At 44.7% G+C, this 15110-nt stretch overlaps 1 protein-coding gene across 1 annotated transcript; it reads left to right on the forward strand.

Annotated features, from left to right (window-relative positions):
- Positions 1–687: 687 nt before the first annotated feature.
- gins3 (GINS complex subunit 3) lies at positions 688–14170 on the forward strand. The gene is made up of 3 exons (XM_039775574.1): positions 688–1129; positions 4979–5212; positions 13644–14170. Exons 1-3 carry the CDS (start codon positions 959–961, stop codon positions 13872–13874), a joined length of 636 nt encoding a protein of 211 aa, XP_039631508.1. The 5' UTR covers positions 688–958; the 3' UTR covers positions 13875–14170.
- The last annotated feature ends 940 nt before the right edge of the window (positions 14171–15110 follow it).

The raw sequence follows: 15110 nt of genomic DNA on the forward strand, positions 1-15110 counted from the left end.
ATCCAAAAATGCAATAATTCCAGAAAATCACAGAAATACTCAATGAGACCAACTCACCAGCTGCTGCGCATTCAAAGACCCACCGGAGAGTGCGTGTTTTCTCAGCTTTTCTAGGGTTGAGGGAGGTCCCTTGACTGAGATGGATAGGTGGCTTGACCTCTTAGAGAACCACTCATGAAGAACATGGAACATAACAGAGCCAGCAGAGAGGCACGGAAATTAAAGAAATAAATAAATACCAAAAGTAACTACAACTCCAGAAAAATGCAACGTTATTAAAATCAGTTTATAGAGCAATCGTGTAAATGGAGACAAACCCCGTGCTTCATTACTGGGTTCACATAAGAGAACTTAAGACCCTACTCAGGAGAACAGAACATTGTGCTCATGGTGGGAGTCTGCCAGGATCTCTTATCAGAAAAGAAAGCTTCTGGGAGAAGCAGTGTCCCGGGTTCAAATCCTGTTCTGGGGCCTGTCCGTGGAGCTTGCACATTCTCCTTCTTAGGGCCGCTGCCATTGGGCTCCCAGGACTCGAACTCATGCACAAGTGAAATAATAATAATCTTTATAAAATAAACGTTCCTACTCCGTTAGAACCCAACCAGAGTGGCAAAGCGCATGTGTGATGACGTCGGCCGTTTCCGTTTAGAGTAGTGTTTCTTAAACATGTCTGTGATCGGTTAGGGCTAACCAAACCTCGGATGGTTTCTCACAACTCTGAAGTGATAAGCAGTTCGGAAAATCCACTGGCGTTTTGACATGCAGAAGTTTATTCCGCGTCAATCGTGTGGCTGCGCCGCTCGACGACTCGGTACTTGATTAGCGGCGTCTTCAGTGACGTAATGCTCGATCGCTGGGCGCTCGACTGAAAGGCAATTCAAACTCCCGGGCGCGCTGCACTACTGGGTTTCCTCTGCGCGGGCCGCCTTCTCAAACGCGGCGCTACCCTTGGCCCTTTATGGCTTCTCAGGAGTACTCGCCTGTGGCGGCGGCAGTTGGTATGGATGAGAACTTCTTGTCGCTGGATGACATCCTGATGTCACAGGAAAAGCTGACGAGTCGAGTCGAGACGGTTTTTCCTCGTCTGGGATTTTTGGAAAAAAATTCGGAAGAGACCGACATCTCCGTGGTGAGCAGGCCCGCCGCTTTACTTCGTGTCGCTTGACGGCTCGGTTGTCCAGTCCGGAGTTGTTTGCTTCACACACATTTTGCCGTCTGCTTGCTGGCTTTGTATTTGCCTGTTAATCGCCTTTTTAAAATGTTTCTCTTCAAGGACCTTTTATATTTACTGTTCATTTTTATGTAATGTGTTAAGTGATTAAAAGGTATTTTAGCAACTGCCTTTGTTGTAATTTTGGGAGTTCTAAATTAACGTTGTTCGAATGTTTGTGTTATGGGTTATTTAAAGACGAGTCGAGGTTTTAGGGGAAGCTTTACGTGGGGATGCCGAGTGTGTCCTCACGGTGCTGTAATCTAATAATTAAAGAAGTGGTGGATTGTTTCACTGTCAGAACTTGCAGTGTTTTTAAATAACAATGCGCCGGTTCAGGTAGCCGTTTAACTGTATTGAGCATGGAAACTAAATATTTTAATTTACTAAAGTCTTCTGTTTTGAACGTGCACGATACAACACTCGGACTCTGAATGTCGTCTGTTTATATGCTATTACAATATCTACGCGTTACAGATCAATGAGAAGTTCGTTGAATTGGGTACTCCGGTGTCCTCCCACAGTCCAAAGACATGCAGGTTAGGTGCACTGGCAATTCGAAATTGTCCCTTTTTGTGTGTGTGTGTGTGCGCCCTGCGGTGGGCTGGCACCCTGCCCGGGGTTTGTTTCCTGCCTTGCTCCCTGTGTTGGCTCCAGCAGACCCCCGTGACCCTGTGTTAGGATATAGCGGGATGGATCATGTGAATTGTTTTAAAATGGCAGCTCTTGTTTTGGCTGCTTTTTTTTTCAGTCGCAGACCATAAGTGACAATGTGGATGAGGATGATGATTCGGGATGTTTCCCTGCACATTTACCTTCTACTTTCCTACCACTTTGTATTGCATGGTCTGCTACACTGAGCAGCTGCCCAAACTCATGACTGGTCTTTCTTGCCCCCGCACCCAAGACCCCCGAGCTCCTTGAGCTTGTTCACCCGGGACGGCTGCCTCCCTAAATAGCCAGAAGCCAGTTGATGTGGCCTGGGGGTCAAGGAAGTGTCGCTCGGTGGCCTGAGTCTGATCCATCAAGAAAGGGAGAGCATGACATTTGCTGACTTTCCAGGAAAATGTTGTTGGAGTTAGGAAAGTCGCGTCTTTAAATGAGTTGTTCTGAGAGGCGTCTTGTAAACAACACTGGTAGCTTATTTCTTTTTTATATTAACACCAAGAATGTATTGAGTAATGTTCCCTGTTGAATATGTAGAGTCTATGGTATTGGTTGTTTGGGTGAATCCACAATGAAGGTCAGGCAGAACAGAAAACAGACATTGCACTGGGAGAATCAAATGTGTGAGGCCTGAAACTTGCCTTGCCAGCAGCACTTGAAGGGCATTTTTCCTCTAGTAATAAATGAAGTTTAAACTCTCACTTCACCATTACTAACTTTGATTGGATTAGTGGTCCTGCCACGCAGTCCTTGTACAGATTACTTCATGTGCCAGTCCTCTTGCACTGAAGTGGAGTCGGGAGTGTTTGAGCACACAGAAGAGTGGAGCCGCACTTGTAGTGCCTTACATTATATAGTCCATGTGATAAAGTATCGCGTTACAATTAGAAATCCTCAAAGAAATGAATGCCCTACAGCAGCAGACTTTAAAAATCAAGGGAGTGACGGAGCCCCTCTTGTCCAGGTGGCCCCTAAATAAGCGGCACAGAATAAAATTGGCCTGCAGGTCAAACTAATTGAGGACCCTGTCTTGTGGCATCAAACGTTCTTCTAGCTGCAAAAAATGTTTTAACCTGTACAAAAAAAAAAAACCTAGCGTCACATCCCCACTTCAAACCCAATAGTTGACAGGTGCGTAATACTTATTAATGTTTGTGTAATGTACAAACTGGGCACCTCTCAAAATGGTTCTTATTAAATCGCTTGTAAATCTTGCAGAAAGGCTCGCATGTATCTCTCCATTTTCAGACGCCACTCCAGCAGCCCTCTTTGTCAGCTACGTGTGCTGGTGAAGGCCAACTTGTTAACATCTGTGAGTGGACTGGAATGGCGCTGCCACTCAAGTCATGGTCAACTGGAAGTGCATTCATCATGTAGGCTTGTGGTGTTATGGGTCCACAGCTCGTGGAGAAAAGGCCATTGATTTTTAAATAAATAATCAATGTGCTCGCGGCTTAGCGAGGGGACGTTGGGCCATAGTGGGCCGTGGGACGATCCGTAGGGTGTGGGCGTTTCTCACCTAGTGCACAGGTGAGGAACTGCCCACATTCATGATTGTCCCGCGGCTAATGCTGCAGCTGCTGTGGCCCTCGTCATTTTAAAAAGAAGCGCGAGTCGGTTTTAGGGGAGAAAGGAGAAAGAAACGTTCGGGTGGAAGAAAAAAGAAACGTTCGGGAAGAGAAAGAAACGATCGGAGAGAGAAAGGAAAGGAGAGGACGGAGGTTACCGGGAGCAGGAGAGGAAGCAGGTCGGTGAGAGGGAGAGAGCCGCGAAGAGCGAGCGGACGTGCGAGCGAATGAGCGCTCGTGGACAGCTGCATGGAAGCTGGGTGTTAGGCCGACACCCACGTGTTTGTGTTGATGTCGCTCCCGCTGAGCGAGCAGGTAGCGGGAGTGACCAAGGTGAAAGCGACGAGCCGCAGAAGGCCGCGGAAAGGCAGCGGAAGTCGGGAGGCTTGGAGTGGCAGTCCTTGGTGTGAGCGTCCTGGAGACCAAGGAGTCCAAGTCTCGAGGCTGGGATGAGAGCCAAACCGAAGCCAGGGATCGGGAGGTCTCCAGTCTTGCGTGTGTTTGAGGAGGGCAGCTGTAGAGAGCGTCTTGCCTGCTGCTTGGCCCATACGGGATAAGCAGGTGAGACGCTAACAGAAGAGCACCGGATTTGTTTTTTTGTTTTAAAGACAGCTTCCTAAAAAGATTTTAACCTCTCGTTTTTAAGGATTGTTTTTCTATTTATTGGTTTTACTCCACGTTCTTTTTATGGATTATTTATTTAATGAATATGAAGACCTGCACTATTTATGAACACTGTTTTTGTTGACTGTTTTAAATAAAAGCACTTTTGCACTTTCTACCTTCCCCTTGCTCAGTAATTTGCCTCCATTGACTAGCTCATTCGGCAACATTATCGACGGTGTTGGGTTCAAGGGTTCCCAAACAGCCATGGGAGCGTGGAGCCAGAACCCACATCGTCACAAGGCTGTAGAATGAATACCATGAAAAGTGAGCATTGAAGTAGTTATAAAATGTTAAAACTGGTACTTTTGACAAGACTTTCTCCGAGACCATGAACAAGTGGTAACTGCAGAAGTCCGGAGAACAAGGAATGTCGGGCTGTGTGCCACAGGCTCCCCTCAAGTGCTGCATGGGATCACCACGTCCTATGGACACTTGAGATCTGCCTACTTTGTACCATCTGGGGTGAGGACACCTAATATGGGAGCTCCAGATGAGGGTGCCCACTCCCAGCATGAGAGTTCTATTGGTTGGCGTGAGCGATGCCAACATTCAGTTCTGATGGCTTGGGTGTCTTCACGTTGGTCAAATCATTTTAGTATGAAGCATTAGATGTGCTGTTTGAGGGAGCTGATAGAAAGGGATTTGAATTTGCCAAAATAACGTTTATTTAACACATTTTCATTCAAAATATGTACTTTAAAGTGCTTTACAAAAAGTAAAAAAAAATAAATTACAAAGAACAATAAATAAAATGAAATACAAAGCTAATAATTGCAGACCTGCACTGTACAGATAAAGAAGTAGGCCATAAAGGCACATACTCTGGGTATACAATACATCTAGATAACCACTGTTTCTTCTTCTCCAGGGTACGAAGATGGAAATACCTCTCTGGCTGGTGAAGGGTCTTCATGATGGCAAGCGAAGAATTGTGTCTGTGGAGCTGCCAAAGATTTACAGAGAAGGCTGGCGCACCGTCTTTAGTGCTGATCCCAACGTGGTGGATCTCCAAAAGCTGGGGCCTTATTATTACAGTTTGGGTTTGCAGATGCTACACTTTGACAGCCCAGAGAACCTAGAGATTGCACAGACCCTCTTGCAGGTAGGTAATGGTATGGTTCAGAGTGTCTAGCACTTATTTAGTGGTCTTTAACTAGTTCATGAAGCAGCCATGCTAATGTGCAGCAGTGAACTTTCCCAGGAGTGGCAGCTCTGCACAAATGACTCTAACGGTGTTTCTTAAAGTCCTTCAGATCCTTCAGAAAGTCACAAAGGACCCTAAAAAAATCTAAGGAACTGCTGTCTTCTGCTGCCTCACTAAGGCACTAAACAGTGTTTATGACTGCTGCCTGGTGGCTTTCTGGTGGTGAAGCGAGTTTCATTAGACAGGAACAAGGGGTAAACTGTTGCTAACTAACAGCCCGAATGCCTCTAATTTGCCTGGAAGCACCAGGATCATCCTCATGCCTTCTGGGAAAATGTTCTATGGACAGATGAGTCCAAAGTGTGACTTTCTGAAAAGAATGACCCCATTATGTAGAAGAACCACTGCTGTCCACAGGACATTATCTCGGCATCAAGCAATGTGGTGGGATTATGAGGGAGTGTGGAAGCTTGGCTTGCTCAGGATAATTGAAGGAGCCATGAATTCTGCTTTGTGCCTGAAATTTCGTAATGATAAACTTTGGTATCTATCGATGAGCTAAAGTGCAGCAAGACAGTGGCCCAAAGCACAGATCCGTCAAAATGGCTGAGAAGAAGTTTGTTTTGCCTTTAATTGACCTGAAGCATCTACCAGAGGGGAGTTTTGGAAACGAGTGATAAGCTGGGTGGGATGAGTCTGTGGTGATCCTTTTGACACGGTTAGCGACACGAGATGTATACAGGTCTGCAACAGATGGGAGAGCACATACCTAACACACTGTAATTTATTTTTGGAGTGAACTGCTGCTGAACCAAACTAGACATCCATGGAGAATGTGATTACACTTTCAAATATGACTTTGGACAATTGCAATAGGATTGGCTGGAAAATATTTAATTTCTTCAGTTGATATAAAAAGTACAGTGGAACCTCGGTTAACAAACTTAATCTGTTCTGCGACTCTGTTTGCTAACCAAAGCAATTTTTCCCATTGAAATTAATGTAAATACAATTAATCTGTTCCAGCCTCATAAATTTTGTAATTTTATTTTTAAGGGTTTCTCTGTGATGAAAAATATAGAAAAAATGTATATATCATTAGTACAAACAAATAAGCTAAATTACATAAAACAGCCCATATTTACCTTGTTTGTTGTAGTTGGTGGCATAGGTGGATGGTGGAGGAAGAGGAGAAGAAGGAAGCTACTGTTTTGAAGGCAATCCCCCTCCATAAAAACATCATCGGGTAACACTGATTTGGGGTTTTTTCACGTCGAGATTCCTTTTCTTTGAGCACAAGAAAGCGATCTAATAAGATTTGTCTTTTTCTTTGCTCCCGAATTTTTCTACAATCAATCAACATTTATTTATATAGCACATATTCATACAAAAAATGTAGCTCAAAGTGCTTTACAAAATGAATAGAAAAATAGAAGACACAATAAAAAACATAAGTCAACATTAATTAACATAGGATAAGAGTAAGGTCCGATGGCCAGGGTGGACAGAAAAAACAAAAAAAAACTCCAAATGCTGGAGAAAAAAAATAAAATCTGTAGGGATTCCAGACCAAGAGACCACCTGACCAGTCCCCTCTGGGCAATCTACCTAACATAAGTCAAACAGTCCTCTTTGTGTTTGGGTTTTCATGGAAGGACTCGATGATGATGGTCACATAGACTTCTGGCTTTCAGTCCATCAATGTTGGAGCATCAGGATGCTTTGAGTAGGTGGTGGTGGCGCAGACCACCACAAAGAAACCGGAAAAAGAAACAGAAGAGAGAGTAGGGGTCAGTACGGATTTTAGAGCCACTGTGAAATAGTTATGATGAATTGAACATACAGAGTATCGGGATTAGATGACAGTGAAGTTATGAGAAGGCCATGTTACAGTCATGTGTTCTCAGCCGTGTGCTCTACTGTATCAGCCTGGTGAATTCCTACTGGCAGGCTATTTCAGATTTGAGGTTCATAGCAGCAGAAGGCTGCCTGCCCGCCTCACCACTTCTTGTAAGCTTTGTTCTTGGAATTCTAAGGAGACACTCATTTGAGGATCTGAGGTTACGATTTGGAATATAAGATGTCAGACATTCCGATTATATAAGATGGAGCAGATTATTTAAGGCTTTATAAACCATAAGCAGAATTTTAAAGTCAATCCTGAATGACACCGGCAACCAGTGTAGTGACAAATGCGATATTGCATTGTCATTCATTATGTTAATTGCCCTAATAGCCACAACTTTGTTAGGATGGTGCTTCTCAATAAATTCCTGCACATCATTCCACTTATTGCAGATTTCCTCTATCTGAGCCTGGTGATTTCCTCCCTAACCACCTCTTCCTCTGATGAATGTTCTTCCTGCAAGGCAACCAGCTCTTCTGTGGTTGGTTCATCTCGATGGTCCTTCATCAACTCCTCCCGTCAGCATCACTGACCTCTAATCCCATACAATTTCATTCACTACTTCGACAGCGCTCTCTGCTTCAAATCCCTCAAAGTCTCGGACACAACTTGGCAAAAGTTTCCTCCAGGCAGATTGCAGTGTACGGGAAGAGACCTCACTCCAGGCTTTGTCAATGAGGTTGATGCAGTGGACAATGTTCAAGTGGTCCTTCCAAAAAACTCAAAGGGTCAAATCAGTGTCATTAGTGACCTGGAAACCCCTGGGAAACGGTGCCTTGGTGTATAGCTTCTTGAAATTGGAAATGACCTGCTGATCCATTGGTTGCAGTAATGGAGTAGTATTGGGTGGAAGATAGTTGACGTTGATGAAGTCATACTCGATATCCAGGTCTTCCTCCAAACCTGGTGGATGCGCAGGAGCATTATCCATTAAGAGAAGACATCTAATAGGAAGATCCTTTTTCTGAAGATAATTTTTGACAGTTGGTTACCCGTGCTTTGCTATTTGCCCTCCATTGTACAGGCACTTTAGACTTTATCACATTATTGTGCTTAAAGACGCAGGGATTTTCAGCGTGGTAGACTAAAAGTGGCTTGACCTTAAAGTCACCACTTGCATTAGTGCAAAATAAAAATGCAAGCCTGTCTTTCATAGGCTTGTGTCCGGGTAGTGCCTTCTCCTCTTGGGTGATGTGGGTTCTTCTGGGCATTTTTTTTCCAGAATAACCCTGTCTTGTCGCAATTAAACACTTGATGCGAGACGTAGCCTTCACTTTCAACAAAGTCTTCGAATTCATCCACAAATGCTTTTGCTGCTGTTTCATTTGATCTTGCAGCCTCCCTGTGCCTTAACACTATGAATTCCACTTCGCCGGCAAAAATTATCAATCCGTCCTCTACTCGCTTTGAAGTCTCGCTCGTCGGCACTTGCACTGGGTGTTTTGGTCAATAAATCACGGTGTCACTGCTTAGCCTTTTCACACATGATTGCTTCGCTAACACTTTCTCCAGCCAGCTGCTTTTCTTTTATCCAAATTAATGGCAGTTTTCCCCCTTCTTCTAGCACTTTAGACCTTTGTTTCGTTAACACAGTCACTCCTTTAGCCACTTCAGCTGCCTTGCATGCCTCTTTGTTCTTTAGAATTGTACAGACAGTCGATTTCGGCATATTGTATTCCTTTGCGATGTCAGAAACACGAGTGCCATTCTTGTGTTTTGCTATAATTTCTTTTTTTATTGCTACACTAACACGTTTCTCTTTCGTAGGTGCTATAATGAGTAAATATGTAAATAAAAAATGACAAAAAAGTAACGTTAGTGAACACAACACTCAGAAAAGTAATGTTTACAGCAAGCGCGTCAAAGCACAAATGAGCACGAAACCGGTCTGTGCTTGCGTTTGTTATCCAAATTTCGGTCGTTAACCAAGACAAAAATTGTTCAAAATAAAAGTGTAACCAGTTTGTTTGTTAAGTAGTGCGTTCTTTAACCAAGGTTCCACTGTACAACCGCTGCAGGGCCTTCTTAGTAACAGAAGTGGTCCCACTTGAGTGTTAGTGAAGGAGTCCATCATCCTGACTGCACAGTCATTCCTTTCTAGTGGGAGCAGTTGTAGCTGCTGTTTGAAACGTGGGTGATCATGTCAACCCTCTTGGTGAAGACCATCTCATTGGCAACACACCAAGACACAAGCCGAGTCGCCTCCTTTCTCCGTTTTAGTAATTAGTCCAATAATGGTGGTGTAAGGGAGAAGTACAGAGCCTTGAGGGGCACCTGTGCTGATATGGAGACAGTCCACGAGCTGGGAGCCCTCATGAACGTTTGTCAGAAAACTATAAATCTGTTTACAGATGGAAGGTCTACCACAGTTCAGGGACAGTGGTGTTAGCAGCTGACCTGAAGTCAACAAACAGTACCCTGGCCCAAGTACCTTTACAGTCCAGATGCTTGAGCATAAAGTGAAGGCCCGTCTTGATGGCATCGTCCACAGATCTCTTTGCTAGATATGCAAACCGAAGAGGGTCGAGATCAGTAGCAGTGACAGACTTCAGATGGGTTCAAACAAGCTCTTCAAATATTTTCATTAGAACTGAGCAATAGCCCAGTAATCATGGATCACCTTTGGGAACAGGAACGATAACAGAAGATTTAAAGCAATCGGGCACAGCACACCGAGCAAGAGACAAGTTAACGAGTCTTTAAAGAGAGGAGTGAACGGCCTGGCACAGAGTGAGACCGGGTCAGGGCTGGTTGACGTTTTGCAGTTCTGTGTTGCTTGCGGCTTCCAGACGTTGTATTCCTTGGTAGGAGCTTCTGTGAGGAAGTGGCTGGTGTCCAAACCACTTTAGAATTGAATGGCGCAGAGGGATTGTTGAAGTTCAAACCTGTGGTTCAGGGAGGGATGTATCGGAGTAGGCACTGGGCGATGTCTGAAGACTGAAGACTTTGGTTGGAGTGCTTGAAGCTAAAGGGGGTGCAGCCAGCCCTTATATGTAAGGGGACAGTTACTTAATAGCAGAGTAAAGGGTGGTGTTGAATAACTTTGTTCATCCAGCAGATGATGATGATGATGATGAACATTTTTGTTCACACAGGCACTCGTATCCGATATTAGATTTAGGCCGAAGACTTGAAAGAAATCCGTTTCTCTGATGTTAAGGTTTGTGTGGCTCTGTGAGTGCAGCCATTGAATGCTGGAAGTTTATTGGTTTGCTTCTAATGCTGCAAGTCCAAGATGAAGTTCTGATTGGCCTGCTTTTATTTTGGGAGATTAAGTGTTAATGCTTGTTCTGTCAGCAGCAGATGAAATATCAGTTTTAACTGTAGTGCAGCCATGGAAAATGTACAACACACCAGAATTGTGGGCACAGCGGGCTGTAGCCGGTCACTGTCGTCGTAGTTGTGGAGATACCAAGTGTACCATCTCACTGACTGCGATGGCTGTCTAATGCGGTTCATTTCATTTGGAAAGAAGAGCTCTTGACAGTCAGCCTGTTGAGTGCTTCCTTGCTCGTTCTGTTTGTACAGTTTGTGACATCCTTACTGCGTCAGCGGTGTGTTACGCCAATCTTTTCATTCTTGATGCACACAGAATGTCTCAGTTTTTCTCTTCGTTTGACTTGCTGGTTAATTTCGTTAAAGCCCCTTCCATGTCTGATGTGTCACTGGTAATAGAAGCACCTGGTTGTGAGTTTGGATCTGGAGTTGTTCTGCTCTATGCTTTTATTTCTAATCACCCCTGAGAAGCAGTTTGTCTTCTGTGGCCAGTAGAAGTGAGAATGGAGAGCTTTAGATGAAAGTGGAGTTCCCATTTCACAGCATTGATTGTCACTGCTGATGCAATTTGTATTTGTTGTCTCATTTAGCTAAGAAGTCGCTCGCTCATAAAGGCGCTTCTGGATTACACTTCACTCCAAAGTCGGAGAAGATAATTGCAGTCTGTGTCGGTGGGTGGCTGAACACAGACAAGCACGTCATGTCAGAATGAGCACTCTGTTTGGGTTTATAACAAGCACTTTATAGCTCCTTTCACAGTAAATGTCCTCTCCAAGGCACAAATCTAAGGGGTTTCCAGACGAAGAAGAGCATATACAGTCAGACATGGCAGCTCACCAGACACTATAAAAGACTCGGGTGTAGGAATGGTGAATTAACAATACTATGGTGCTAAAGGGCAAGGGGCAAAGGTAGGCCACTCTTACCTATGGGGTCTCCCAAGGCACAGAGCTTTGCAGAAGGGCTGTAGGACTCCGTGATTAGGCTGGCACCCTGAGGTCTTCTATCCCGCAAGTTGGCAGGAAATGAGCAGCAGTTGCAGGAATGCCAAGCATTGATATTCAGATGTTTAACCTGGCAGCAATAGCGCTATATGGTGCGGGGCTTCGGGGGCAGAATTAAAGTTGCTTCTGAAAACTGCCTGGCTTAGTCGTTGAATGGTGAGGCTAGGGGTTCGGTTGCTGACGCTGAATGGATATCTAAAGTCGCTGTTTGGTTGATTTGTAGTAAAATATTTCTGTAAAGAATTGTACACCAGCTCAGATCATTTCTTTACCTGGCTTTATGGTAAATTGCAGGGAGTCTGTCTTCTTTATCGCAGATTTAGCAAAGCCTCTTTAAATGAAGTCTGCACATTGGGCCTCCGCGTCCTTCTTACTTACAGCTTGAGCCACACAAGCCTCAAAGTTCAGATCCACGTTTCCCAGCTTTCAGCTTACTGGCCCAGATAATGGAGTGTCGCTTAGCCTGAAACACACGGAGTGTCATAAGGACTACAGCAGTTCACTTCATTGGATACCCACACATGAGCCCTCGACACCATCAAGCTAGATCTGCCAACCGGGTTCTTCCTAAGCTTCTCTTTAATTTCAGAACATCCCAATACACATCAATCAATCATTTTTAACAAAGAAGATTGAACAATAACCTCAATTGTTTGGAGCTCAAAACATCCACGTATCCAAAGAGCGGCCCCACAAAGACCAAAGGCAGAAGGTGGCACAGCTCTACCCGACGTTCAGTTTTATAACTGGGCAGCGAACATACAAGCGATAAAAACCTGAACAGCAGTAGATGGACACACACAGGCCTGGTCAGCAGTAGAAGTGAAGTCCTGCAGGACGTCTTTATATTCCCTGCTTTGTGCCCCAATAAATACGACGTCTCGCCGATGTGCTGATAACCCAACTGCGCTTCACTCACTCAGGACATGCGCCAATGTAGAAAGACGCAGTGAAGCTTCGATCTGTGGCACCTCTGCAAGAGAACCACCTCTCTGAACCTTCACGAACATACACAGTGTTTAATATCGGGGGAAAAAATGTGGGCTTAAATCACTCGGAGATCTTTATTGAGACGACGCATCCTATGAACGACTGCAATCCAAACGTAACGTCCCAGCTCCACATTTCTTTCACGGTCTTCAAATCAGGAACTTTGTTAAACAGAACCTGCCCGACTTTCCTCACCTTGCACCCTCGTCCAAATATGAATAAGTCTCACGGACTCAGACCCCATCTCTGGTATAGAATATCAAATATCAAATTATTTTACAGTCCCTCCCTTTCAAAGATCCCAGAGGACACCGAGATAAAGATCTCTTAATCAATAAATCAGAAATGGAGTGCAAGGTAGCACTGCAGAGACGTCCCTCGAGCTCCACATGCACAAAGCGTTCAATCATCCAACTCCAGATGATCTCGTCTCAAACTCTCCACAATGTTTCCAGGGCGAGAGCCAACCTGCCAACTCTGCAATCGAGTGCCAGCCTCACTGGGTCACATGTTCTGGGCCGCGGCCACCAAATGAACGTCATTCTGGACTAAAATCTTTTAAGTGCCAGCCTGGGTGTCCCAATCCCTCCTAACCCACTAACAGCTGTGTCTGGTGGGCTCACAGAGGGGCTTGCAGTGGAGAAGGACAAACAGACTGTGATGGCCTTCACCACACTGTTGGCACGCAGACTTATTTTGCTGAACTAGAAGAATCTGAACTCTCCTTTTTTAAGTCAGTGGGTCACTGATGTTTTATAATATTTGAAATTTAAAAATCAAATTCTCACTCGGAGTATCCGTGCAGAACTTCTTCAAAACCCGGCAGGATCTCATCAGTAATATTTTAATATTCAGTAATATTTTAGAATAAGTTCTTAAAGCACCGAGGAAGCAATTCTCTCTGCATTTCTGTTTCTTCACCATTCGTCTCTATTGGCTTATCAAACTCCTCAATTTAGGTTTGTTTACCAGCCTTAAGTTTTACCCCGTTGGCATTGCGCTCGCTCTCTCTCTCAGGGTTGAGGGTCGACTTGTTCTCAGTCCTACTTTTTGTGAAATGATTACAATAAAATTAATTAAAAAAAAAAGAAGAAATGCCAACCGGGCAGAAAGTAAGAGGAGTAGAGCAGCAGGGATTGAACCGTCTGCCGCCGTTTGTGTGACTTGCCATTTGAATTTTCTTTCTTTCTTTCTTTTTTTTTGGTCACCTCAGACTTATGTTGGCCGCTTCCGGCGGATCATGGACTCTTCCCAGAATGCTTACAATGAGGATGTGTCTGCACTTGTGGAAAAGCTGGATGTGCTGGAGAGGAGCCTCTTTGGTGCTGGCCAGGCTGGTCTCAATGGCTTCCAGTGCTGGGAAAAAGGACACGCCTCACGGATCACAGCATCCAGCCTGGTGAAGAACTACAGGAAGAGAAAGTTTGCAGATTTGGAAGTCTGAGAAAATGATTCTGCCCACAACGACCTTTTTGATATATTTAGCCTGTTTTGGTTGTGTGGCAGCTCAGTTTAAGATGTCGGCCGCCACAGTCCACAGTGCGACTCCAGTACAGCCGAGCCCTTTGAACCCAGGACACATTTCAGCCTTTTAACTCTTAATATTTATTCTTTGTATTTTTAAAATCTGTTTATTACAGTTTACTACTCTTTTGCAGGATTGTGTGAATGTGTGTGGAGTCCAGCTTGTTGGCTAATTGTTTGCACTTTCAGTAAATTTGGTATTCAGATTTGAGAATTTTCATTGATTTCTAAGTAACTTTAATGTACGTTAAACAAACCGCTCGCTCGGTGGAGCAATTTGAACACACAGCATTCTGGGAGAAACCGGAACAAGATTGTGAACAGTCCGTCGCAGGGTCCCGATAGGATTTCTACTCCATAATAAGTACTTCTCCAAGAGCAGGCCTCCTCGTACCACTACAGGATTTCAATTTGGTGCACGTGTATAATCAACACATGAGGTACGGGAGGCTGGCACGTGCCGCTTCAGTACAGCAGAGGCCTTGGCTGCCAGCCAGCCAGCCAGCCAGTGTGATGTCCCCTCTTGAGTGGGCTTCTGCCAGTGCCCTCCTTGACATTCTACTTTTTGTCTGTGGCTGCTCTCGTCTTCCCAAGTTCTATGTCAGAGCATGCGAGTTTTATTGTCGTTGATTCTCGGTTCCTGCACATTTTCTTTTCTTTCATTTCATCCATTCCACATTTTGGGATGCACAAGAAATATAAACCAACCCCACTGCTCTTGTGTGGCATTTCAGTCCACTTTAATTTTAGAAAGCTACATTTTAAACCGCAGCATCTTCAAGAGTTGAACTTGTCTGTCTACGTCCTGCACACCTCCATGTTCTACCAAGCGGCTTCTCCTCCTGTTGGTGTTCTCGGCTGATCGTTCCTGGCATCTCTGTTCTTCGTCGAGGTTCCCGGTTACTTCGATTTGGGTATTTCAGATCACCCATTACCAAGATTCCTTGTATCGTTTCTTGAAACTTTCTTTATAAAGTTGAGGGCCCACAGCACAACTCGTCTTCTCCCATTCACACATCCTGCTGCCCCCGGGCCTTTCTCAACAGTGGGCACCCGTCTCCACAGATCCTATCATTTATTAGTGACATCAGTCAACCCTAACATTTTATATCCCCTAACCCATCAGTTCACAGAGAAGTCTTCAGAGAGCCAGTTG

The sequence above is a fragment of the Polypterus senegalus genome, chromosome 13, assembly GCF_016835505.1.
Source record: "Polypterus senegalus isolate Bchr_013 chromosome 13, ASM1683550v1, whole genome shotgun sequence".
Classification (NCBI taxonomy): Eukaryota; Metazoa; Chordata; class Cladistia; order Polypteriformes; family Polypteridae; genus Polypterus; species Polypterus senegalus.

What these genes read in the sequence shown, in the direction of transcription:
- gins3 (XM_039775574.1), top strand. Translation starts at nt 959, where the DNA reads ATGGCTTCTCAGGAGTACTCGCCTGTGGCGGCGGCAGTTGGTATGGAT. An exon ending in AAGAGACCGACATCTCCGTG is followed by an intron (nt 1,130 to 4,978) that starts GTGAGCAGGCCC and finishes CTTCTTCTCCAG; the next exon opens with GGTACGAAGATGGAAATACC. An exon ending in TTGCACAGACCCTCTTGCAG is followed by an intron (nt 5,213 to 13,643) that starts GTAGGTAATGGT and finishes TGGTCACCTCAG; the next exon opens with ACTTATGTTGGCCGCTTCCG.